We start from the raw sequence: 11,914 nt of genomic DNA on the forward strand, positions 1-11,914 counted from the left end.
GGATAGGCTTGCCTATGTATTATACGTCTCGCATTTGATTTAGAACACAAGTTACTTAACAAGGTAAGTACTTGTATAATAAGTATACCGTCAAATTATTTATCGGATAGAATCGAAATGAAAGTTGTTAGAATGGGCTTGACTGGTAAAGACAACTTTTTTGAGCTTGTTTAGAATTGAGGCTTAAATCAAACACCTTTTTAGAGGTTTTTAACACATTTGATCGGTAAAAAAAATAATTCTAGTCGCTAGTTAAATATATAATAATTATATACAAAATATGTACATTATAATTTAATATATAAAAATATATATTTATCACCTATTATTTTGAAGAGGCTATACTGTGTAAATTTTTCCTTTTTTAAACTATATTTGTATATGATATAATTTATTCGTCTTCTTGAGCCAAGGATTCTTTCGGAAACAGCTTCTTTACTCCCTCGGGGTAGGGATAAGGTTTGCGTTACCCACTGTCCTTCGACCTTCTCCCTCTTGGAAACAGGCTAATCAAAATAGGGCATCCAGACCCCATTTGTAGGATTTTACTGGATTATTATTGTCGTTGTTGTTGTTGATACAATTTACATATTTTTGTCAAATTGGATTTAATTAACTGCTACTTTTGGATTTTTATTTTTTATTTATTTATGTGTTAAATATTAAATATTTATTATGTCTTTTTATTTTATTAAGCCAGAAAAGTATTATTTATATGGTGGAGCAACATTGCTGTCAAGTTTATCCCTTTGGTACACAAAAAGTGTTGAATGTAGTTGTATTTGAGTTTGCTGAAATACATAAATAGTCACTTAATGTTATCACCAATTATCAGATAGACATTTTAAGGCTGAATACATAGACAGATCTCTAAATTTGTCCTTCTTTTTTTTTTTTATCCAGACACTTGCCCCACTCAATTTATATTTAAATTGTGTCAATTAGACACGACAATTAGATACTCATGCCAATTTAATTGGCACAATCTGCACAATCTAAATAGAGATTGAGTGCTCAATAGATCATGAGGTGAGTTTAAGTGTTTAGGTGAAAAAAAGGGATAAGTTTAGGAATCTGTCTATGTATTCAGCCACGTTTTAATACTAGTAGTGATCGAATATAGAGAATTACGTCTTGCGAACACCTGAGTTTTGGACGTGTCAAATACACAAATCAATTACCAAGACGTGTAAACTATTTTATTTTATTTTAAAATACGAGCCAGCTGCAATGTACCAAAAAAAAAAAAAAAAATGCCTTCCTCTTCCTAGTTTTCTTTTCCTTCCAAGTTCCAAACCCCTTTTTCTTTGCTTTCTTCCTAACCCTTTCCTTCCTTCTCCCCACTTGCCACCTTCAGACCTCCTTCCCCCTCTCCTTTTGAGAAATGCTCTTTTAAGTAATTGATATACAATATTCGTGTTTGATCAAATTTCTTTAAGAAGTGCTTCTAAATTTCGAATTAAGCAAAAACGTATTATCAAGATTCATTCTACAACTAAAGTTATCTTAATCAAGAAAATAAGTTTGAATATTTATTATGAAAGATTTAAATTAATTAAAATATATTAAACAAAAATAAAGTATATATATTAATATTTTAATCAATACAAATATAATTAAACCAAAAAGGAGAAGACAACTCTATAAGAGACTAGTTACGGATAGTCACGTGCCTAATAACTCTATGCTAAATCTTGAGGTGTAGTTTTTTTTTTTCTTTTTTTCTTCTTCTTATTTATATTTTAAAAAAAGAGATTTTTATGTTGTGCAATTACTGTAATTGAGTAATTACAGTTTACAACACAACTTTTGTCTAACTATCAATTATTTATTTCTGATTTCATGAGAAAATCTTCGTAATTATCTCAAACTAAATATTAGTCTCATAGAATAAGCAAGTTGATTATTTATGCGATTTAGACTTTAGAATACTTCAACAAAGCAGTATATACAAATTTTAAACTTTTTTACACCGGTAGTCTTTAAAAAATACTTTGAGTAACATAATATATGATTCACCTTTAGAACAATTTCTTCTTCGGTCGAGAAATAACAAGTTTGAATAAATTATATTTGATCAAAAATAATTTTCTACAAATATTAAATTTTTAGTAAGCATTTAAATCGGGTCCAATTCATAAATTTGGCTGCCCAACGGACATTACAAAGTGGGTTCGTTGCAACTGTTACTTTAACAACAAATTAATCCAAATAATCGATCACTCAACTGTTTAAACTAAAAATAGCCAGCGAAAGTATAATATATACATAATTTATATATTATATGTGTATAATTAATATATAAACTATGTATACGGCTAGAAAAAGTAAACAGTGAATATGACAGACTATTCGTGTAAAAATTCCTTTAGGCAAGTATAAAATTGGGCGTACGTGTAACTATAATTTTTTCCTAAAACTATCACTTTTATGTCCTTTTTGGGTGTTCAAATAAATCCCCATAGTACATTAAATTCAATTTAATAAACTGTACATGCGTTGGTAATGTTGTAAGTGGCAAAATCAGGGACAGAAAGAGATTCACTATTTGTAGCATTCCATGAATTTTCAGAAAAAGCTCCATTGTAACTTAATTTACGTAAACACGTGAGGTAATGCAAGGTAATAAATTAAGACATTTTTGTTCTCTTAAGCAAGTGAAAATCACTAAAATTCAGTAAAGATTATTTGTAATCCTGCGAGTTCATGAATATTATTTGTAATCCCATATATAAAGATTTTTGTTAGTAATGATATATAAATTATTCTTTATTATTTACAACTAATAATGGTCATATATTTAGCCCCTCGTGAGTATCCTGCTAAGATATGTGACCAGTTATCTAAACCAGCACCTCCTTACATTTCTAAGTGTGCATAAGTACCTCTTTTGTTTGCTATGAGATCTATTTGGTTAGAAGCTATCAAATATACACGTGGGAACCAAAGATTAAGCTAAGAAGGAGAAAAAACAAAGCAATTACATGAACATTTGAAACTGGAAAGACGCGTGTCCGTGGATGTACCAAAAACCCCAATTTCCTAAACTGCCCCTTCGACCCCAAGCTCCTCTCCTTAGCTGCTTCTATAATAGTAGTAATATGAATTAAATTAGTGAGGAATAATCTGGTAAATATAAAATTTTAATAAAATATTTTATCATGAAAAATCAATTTTTTAATTTTGCTTTTGCTTCTTGAAGAAGCGAAAATTGGTAGCTTCTTCTCCGTGTTGCTGCTTAAACACCTCAAAGCTCAACACAAAAAGTGTTTTTTTGCTCTCCCAGAATATCCACATCGGTTACAATTGCAGTTGCTATGTGCATTATATTCTAGAGTTTTATGCATAAAATGAATTTTGCTGTTCGTCCTTCTGTTCTAAAATTTCCCTCTTACAAGTAGTTACACTAAACTGGAGGTAGACGCTACTTTTGCTGTAGTGTTGTGGAAGACAAACTATGGACTCAAGATATTAGAATAACAGGACAATTAAGAGAAGATTAACAAAAAAACAAAAATCATGCTTTCGGACACTTGTGTGCATCCATGTTATGGCTCATCTCTTTTCGGCGAACAGCGTTGGGGCATATCTCCAAGCATGGCTCTTTAAGAGTGTCGTCAGCTTCTGGCTGAGGAGGTAGAATCCCGAATTTAAACTGCCAATTAGATTGGCACGACGTTACGCAAGTTCCCATGGTGTTTCTTGGATGCACAAAAATTAAATTACAAGCATCCCATGCATGTGCTGCCAATATGTCAACTTCCTCACAACTATCAGCTGTAGTTATATCAACTAGAAGTGGATTATATTCTTACTCACTCTTCGCTCAATGATCTCTTTTTTGGGTGGGGGTGGGGGTGGGGGGGAATGCTGCTTAACATTTTGGTCTCAATCTTGAGTTCCGTTAAAACCTCCACATGGTCTGGTTGTGTTGCCAATAATATGCTTAGGATGCATGAAAGAAATATGCTTTTTACAATAGCACCATCACTTGGCCAGTGAAAACAGTTACCTGGCAGCTATAATCGGTGAAGTTTGGCTCCATCACCAATGGAACTCCCATGTGATCCTTGAAGAAAGTCTAAAAAAGAGAACGGCAAAAATGTGATGCACAGCAAACATATGAAGCTCAGATATGGGAACCTTGAACATAGTTGTAATACATTTGCGGAAGCAGCCATTTGTCTTTTTAAGTAAGTAAATTTCATTAACAGAAGCAGCGATTAGTTTAAGCATTTGTAAAGTTCAAGAAGCTAATAAATCGGATAGAAACATCAGTGTGCCACCACATATTAGATCATTGTAGTGCAGAACAAAATTTAGATCATCTGCCTCTAATACATTTAACTTGAGTTAAGATTCGTGTGATCTCTAAAAGGCCTCTAAGTTAACCTATACATGTACTCTTAGCATCATTGAAAAAGAATGTATGAGAAAAACGCAATATGAAAAATAGCATGAGATCTCATTCCAATAACTTTTCACAGAGGTAAGAATATTGAATTTGACAACTCATGAAGCTACTGTATAACCTAATCTGCAACTCCAGTACATGTTCTAAAGTGTACACGCTTAATCAATCTTTTTACTTGGTGAAATCTTTGCAACATAAATAACTTCCTTTTGTTTTTGGATTTTGTTAGCTCAGTGAGTATTTAGATAAAAGTCAAAAGAATGTCCAGGAGCAAGCTTCTTTTGGTGTACTCAGTTGCATCTAGGAGATGCATACTGAATGAAATCTTGCTTTATCTGATCGTGAAAAAAAAAAAACTTTCTAATTATAAATCACTACTATCTACAGTTTGAGTATCCACACATAAAATATTGAGGTGGGGTGGGGGCTAAAATCCTTGAACAAGTCTTGAGCAACTAAAGTAACATGTAATGATACATAAGGTTATATCGCTCTTCGGGCAGTACAAGCATGCCTTTTGTGAAGAGTTACATAAAATGATAAAAACAACAATTATGTCTCAATCTTAAGCATGTTCGGATCGGTTATGTGAATCCTCAATATCCATATACCATATCACTCCATTTGATCACGTTTCAGCCCAATATTATATTAGTTTCCCTAAAACTGAAAGTTCTCCACATTTTTTACTGATATATAAATCTCTCACAAGACAAAAGACACTCCTAGTTCTAGCAAACAATGGATCTAAAGCAAAACGTACTAACAAGAGTAACGCTTGATTCCAACTAATTGGGATAGCCCATGCATATGTTTTCTTCCATTGTGCCTTATTTCATGCAAGGTCTATATAAATTTCAAGATATTGCAAGTCTTTTCAAGAAAATTTCCTTCCCTTTAAGTTTAGGTCAATCTCGTCTCCTTTTAACACCTTCACCACCACGATTTCACACGTACAGATCAGTGTATTTCGATGTAGGATATGTCAAAAGAATCTCAAACATACTTTTCTCATTTTATCATCTATGTGTGTCATTTGCACCTTTCTGCCAAATGTGATCATTTTTAATGGAACACTAAATTAAATCTAAAATAGAAAAGAGGTGGTTGGGGAGGTTCAGGATATACACATAATTGATTAGCGAGATCTGCATGCACAAGACTTTGAAGTCCGCTATAGTCTTAACGGAAGGTAAAGCCACATTAGTAATTTGAACATGCAATATTGGCATCCGAAGGTATGTTACATGAACTCGATTAGAAGTATATACGAGTGTGTGTACATATAAGTATATATATGTGCGGATTTTTGCTAATTTTTAGTTTATTCAAAGAATCTGTACGGAATCCATTAACACCTATGTCATCCATTTGATGCGGGTATGCCAACTGATGATATGTTGTTTGTGACAATAATCAACAGCAATAAAACTATCATATAGTATAAATGTTAATTACATAAATTTTCATTGATGTCAATCCTAATTTGAAAAGCCACACGCGGGTTTTAAAACAACAAAAACCTTCCTCCTTTTAATTTCTGTATGCAAATAGTATTAGTCACGTGAACAGACTACTTCTCTTACCAAAAAAAATTGAAATCCCGATACATTGAAGCACAAATTTTGAAAATTTTACTTCAGATGAGTTTTTAAGAAAGACTGTTATAAGAAGATAGACAATTTTTCTCCTCGGAGAAGCACTTCCCGAAAACATATACCACATAATTTTGAAAACAAGTATTTAAGGCCAAGAAGATTATGAAAAGGACTTCTAGAAATAACAGCCCCCGCCCCACCCAAAAAAATCATTCATTTTATTTATTTATGAGGAGATAGCTATTGTGAGCACCAAATGAGCAGCCCTCCAAAATATTCATCTATATCAACTATTACCTTTATTTAAAACTCCAATATAGAAGGGTTTTATTTCCCGTTATTTCAACCTTTCTTTCTGTTTATAAAGTCTCAACGTTAGCTCAAACACATAGTATGAGAACTAAAGTTTTATGGAAATAGTGGTGTCAAAATAATAATCATTGACAGAATGCTAAGTAACAAAAAACCAAAGTGCACATGACGAACTCATCATTATATAAATGCTAACAACAACAACAACAAGTCAACAACCCAGTATAATCCCACTAGTGGGGTCTGGGGAGGGTAGTGTGTACGCAGACCTTACCCCTACCCTGGGGTAGAGAGGCTGTTTCCGATAGACCCTCGGCTCCCTCCCTCCAAGAACTCCCCACCTTGCTCTTGGGGTGACTCGAACTCACAACCTCTTGGTTGGAAGTGGAGGGTACTCACCACTAGAGCAACCCACTCTAAATTACAAAAAAGGACAATCAACTACACAAATCTTACAATTGGGGAGGTTCTTGTAATTTTGAAAGTCGTATGGAAGGGAATATTGAAGAAACACTTACAGGTATGCAGGCTGACAAATACTTGGATATATTTATGATAGATAACGCATAAACAAAAATGCAACTCCTCGCGGATGCATGTATCATATTTTTCTGTCTGTTATAAACATATTCCTTGAATATACATATTAAACCAACACATATGCAGACATACACCACCAATACTCCTCCTATGTACTCCTTGTCACTTCCAGTCGTGCTCTATTACCTGAATTGGCTGCTTAGGCAAGGAGCAATCTAATATGTAGTTATGTACTAGCATATGCTGCTTTGATAGAAGAACCATATTTTATAAAGTAAGAAATAGAAACTTAAAAACTCCCTGCTCTGGATAATCCACACAACATAAAAGGCAAAAAAAGAGAGGAAAACATGAATGAAGCAAATTACAATCTACTAGATATGGAGGGCTTATACACAATCTGCGCACGATATTAAAGCAACCGTCAAAGACTCAAAGTAATTCACCAGATAAAGAATGACAAAAAGTCAGCACTGCAAATGCATCAGAAGGACGCAATTAGGAACTATAAGAAGTATCACTCTAGAAAACTGACCTGTGTAGGGAGTTTACATGTATTAATACATACACCCACACATTTGCTCTCTTCCAGATACTTGCATTTCTCCACAAAAACCTATTCCAACAATTATTTCCAGAGATCAAAATAAGGGTGAAAGCATTTTAACTAGTGGCAGTCCAACTTGTAAAAGTGTAATATCAAGGAAACCCTGATAAAATACAGAGAGTAAGAGAATAGAAATACTAACCCCACTCATCAAAGAGGAACCATTAGGAAGATCCACCGAATTAATAGCGCACGGACCCATGAGCCAAGGACAAGATAATGCAGTCACCCTTGCTTTCAGAAGCATAACATTCAAATATTCAGCGAAAAAGTAGCTAGTTTAGCTTAAAGGGAGCTCAAGAAGAATCAATTGTACTATCATGCAGTGGCAGAGCTACTCATATTTTGCGGTAAAATTACACTGTATAGATAGGTAATTTTTTTTTTTATATACATATACTATATGTTGTCCCCTTGACTTCTCTGTGTGTTTATTTCTTTATATTTTGACACCCCTTAATTAAAAACCAGGTTCCGCCGCCACTGCTATCAGGAAAGCAGAAAATCTAAGTTAAGGAAGAATGATCACTCACCAACCATCAAGGCTGCAAATTTACCACTATCTATAGGTACAACAAGCATCCGGTAGAGCTCCAACAACAGAGGAGGGAATAGTGATCTCAATATCCGGACCTGTCACACTTGCAGCTATCACAAGGTGAGATATGAAAATCTACAACCCACTTAGTCACATCGGCCACAGATTCAACCACACCTCCCCGCAAATAAGTACTCCACCGACCAGAGGAAATTTTATATATGAAAGAAAAACAACACTAGAATGGTGTTACCGCGGCGTCTCTAGTTTCGGAATTGTTTTGACCAACCGTCAGACGATGTGCCACTTCAATTAGCCCCTCGTACCCATGCTTATCAGAGTCCCACCGAGTCTCCTACCCAAATTGCAGGACTATTTGAGAAAACCAAGCAATATGAAGTGGAGACGGAGGTTTAAAATGGGCTTACCTGTACCATTTTGTTCCGGAATAGAGGGCTTACCTGGACCATTTTGTTCCGGAATAGACTTAGGAACAGGTTATCAAACACGCCGGGCTTGTAAGCAACAGGAGACTTGTTTTTTCTTGCTTCAATCTGTGGGGAAGGAGAAATAACTTGTAAGACGAAATCAAAAAAAAAAAAGACAAAGAATTGAACAAGGGAAGAGCGTTTCCCACAGGTTCTGATTTACTAGTAGAGAAGCACGAAACGCGAATATCAACTTTTCCTTTGAGCGAAGCGAAGAGGGACGAGGGCATTTGAAACATATCCATATCCGGACTTCCTACTCTATCAGGGTTGTTTGGCATCCGGTGTGATAAGAGGCAGGATTAAAAATTTATACCGCCAAAAGATATAAATTTAATCTCACGCTTAATTCATGTGGTATAAATTAATTCTAATGTTATAATCCCGGATAATTTGGTTGGATTTCTTTCTTTTACTTTCGACCTCAAGTATTTTCTTTAGGTATAATATCATAATGGCAAAAAGTTCAAATATGGGGGAGTACATAATTAGCTCTTCAACTTCCCTTTTGTCAATTAAATTGTGTATGAACCTAAATCTTGACCAGCCAAGTTTCATAAAAAGGCCTTACCGTTAGGGGTCATTTAGGTGTAAGATACAATTTATACCGGGATTATATACAAATTAGTATACAGTATAATTTAAAATAGTTAATTACTTTTTAGCAAAATAAAAGTTTGTACACTAGAATGGTAGTTAGTTTTATTGTTTTAATTCAGTTAAAAAATATTTAATTTTCATATTCTTATTCCACATTATACCCTACTTAAAATAATACATAGATTTTCCTCATTACCTTACATGTATGTTATTTATGAAGAACAATAATTTTAAATTATGTGTCATGCTATGTTTTGATGATCTGACAAACTTAATGTTAAGAACCAAGTGGGGAACCTGTTTCACATCCTCTGAGTACTTAAAGATCAACAAGTCTCAAGTCTGGGACATGCTCCAACTTTCAGAGTCCAAGAAACAATATAGGGAATAGATCGATATCAGTGTCCTTGCTGACAGTACCAGTCAACTCCCCACAGCTATAAAATGACTGTAATTGTTCCTCTGCACACGCGCAACAATGCAAACAGTGGAGCAGTCACTTTATGGGGAATGCCTTTGTACCAAACATGCTTACATCATTCAAGTGATGTCACTTATGCAATATTAACATGAAGGAAAGGCAAAACAACACACACACACACTCTAGAATTCATCAAGCTTTCTCTCAAGTGTATTGCCAACCTGCAAGTGACATTCAAGGCGTCAAGAACAAAGAACAACATAACGAAGGATCAGTTTCCTGCATTGAGCCATCATATGTCCTTAGTTGTGTAGCACCTTTGTCAAAGTGATTTACTTGTAATTCCTACTTAGCTTAGTTAGAAGCATTGTGTAGGAGACCTTTGTAGAATCATAAACCATGTGTTTGTATCTTGGCTAGAGTTAGTCGAGTTGTAAGCTTTGTAATAGAGTTATTACAAAGGGGCTTGTAATAGAGTTATTACAAGTTAGTGAGGGATTAAGAAATTAATTTCTAGGTTACAATAGTTTGTAATCTGAAGTTTGCTCAGTAGTGAAGTTGAAATCCTACAAGGGTAGGTCGTGGTTTTTAATCCCGTGAGTTGAGAGTTTTCCTTGTAAAATTCTACTATGTCATTTACTTACTGTTGTGTGCGTGTGTTCCGTGGAAACAAATAGAAAACCTGATTCTCTATATAAGTTTGGTAGACCCTTAGTTTCTATCAATTGATATCAGAACAAGTTCTTTCTATCAGGCTAACACCTAGAAAGGATCCTCATGGCTGCTCTACCAAACTTTGAAGAAGGTCAATCAACCTACAGACCACCATGATTTAATGGCCAATACTATGGATGGTGGAAGATAAGGATGCATGATTTTATCATGGCTGAAGACTCAGAACTTTGGGATGTCATCTGCGATGGTCCTTTTGTTCCTATGAAGACCATTGGAGAACCAAAAGTGTCAGTTCCCAAGACAAGGAAAGAATACAATGATGCTGACAGAAAGGCTATAGAGAAGAACTTCCGAGCCAAAAAGATCCTCGTCTGTGGTATTGGACTAGGCGAATACAACCGGATTTTTGCTTGCCAATCTGCCAAGGAGATCTGGGAAGCTCTCCAAACAGCACACGAAGGGACTACTCAAGTCAAACAGTCGAAGATTGATATGTTAACCATTGAGTATGAGCAATTCAGGATGAAAGACGATGAGTCCATTCAGGATATGCACACTCGCTTCACTTCTATCATCAATGAGCTCCATTCTCTGGGAGAAATCATTCCAAGAAACAAGCTTGTCAGAAAAATACTCAGCGTATTACCTGGATCCTGGGAAAGCAAAGTAAATGCTATCATGGAGGCAAAGGATATGCAGAAGCTGACCATTGATGAACTCATTGGCAATCTGAAAACTTATGAAATGAAAAAGAAGAAGAAGGATAATGAGAGAAGAGAGCCCAAAAAGGAGAAGAACCTCGTCCTCAAGACAGACAAAAATGACTCAAGTGGTGAGGATGCCGATATGGCTTACCTGACAAAGAGATTTCAGAAAATGGTTCACAGAAATGGAGGTATTCTAAAAAGGGGCAGCTCTAGCAATTCAAGAGGCTATGACCTATGTCATAAGTGTGGAAAACCAGGACATTTCATCAAGGATTGCCCCATCCTCAAGCAAGATCAGTACAAACACAACATAGACAAAGTAGTCAAGAGGAACCCGGTTCTTGACAAATGATTCAAGAGAAAAGATGTCGTTGACAATGTTGTGAAGCAAGATCTTGCTACATGGGGAGACTATTCCAGTGAATATGGAGAAGATGATGAAAAAGGCGACAACTCCATGATGGCAGTAGAAAGTGAAGCAATTGAATATGACACAATCTTTGCCTTGATGGCACAATTTGACGATGATGAAGATGATGACGATGAGGTAGACTTTCTAGATGTTCAAAGAAATCTGAAGTCTTACTCTCCAAAAAAAACTTATGTTTTGGCAAATGTTTTGATTGATACTTATCACAGTCTTATAAATGATAAAAATGCATTAACTGTGGAACTAGGAGAAGTAGAACATGAGATGGATGATCTAGTAGTTTGTGTGGTCGATTTAAAAGAAACCATTAAGAGTTTGAAAAAAAAAAGAAAAAGATGCCCTAGCTGAAATAATTTCAAACATAGAACATGAGAGAGATGACCTAACAGTTGTTGTGTTTGATTTAAAAGAGACCATTGAGTGTCTTAAAGAAGAGAAAAAAGCCTTAACTAAAAAGGTAGCTAACATAAAGCATGGGAGAGATGACTTATTAGTGGTAGTTGTAGACTTAAAGAAAATAATTGATGAACAAAAAGGAGAAGGTGGTCATAAGATTACTCGAAAGGGAAAGGAAGTTGCAAGTG

The 11,914-nt window shown here is 35.0% G+C and overlaps 1 protein-coding gene across 1 annotated transcript; it reads right to left on the bottom strand.

Annotated features, from left to right (window-relative positions):
* Positions 1–3,254: 3,254 nt before the first annotated feature.
* On the bottom strand, positions 3,255–8,953 carry LOC104089521 (beta-carotene isomerase D27, chloroplastic). The gene is made up of 8 exons (XM_033654385.2): positions 8,647–8,953; positions 8,471–8,563; positions 8,263–8,364; positions 8,005–8,104; positions 7,614–7,705; positions 7,400–7,480; positions 4,013–4,081; positions 3,255–3,655 (listed from the first exon to the last, which is right to left on the bottom strand). The coding sequence occupies exons 1-8, from the start codon at positions 8,776–8,778 to the stop codon at positions 3,518–3,520; spliced, it is 807 nt and encodes a 268-aa protein (XP_033510276.1). The 5' UTR covers positions 8,779–8,953; the 3' UTR covers positions 3,255–3,517.
* Positions 8,954–11,914: the final 2,961 nt, after the last annotated feature.

This window comes from Nicotiana tomentosiformis, chromosome 6 (genome assembly GCF_000390325.3).
Source record: "Nicotiana tomentosiformis chromosome 6, ASM39032v3, whole genome shotgun sequence".
In the NCBI taxonomy this organism is placed as follows: domain Eukaryota; kingdom Viridiplantae; phylum Streptophyta; class Magnoliopsida; order Solanales; family Solanaceae; genus Nicotiana; species Nicotiana tomentosiformis.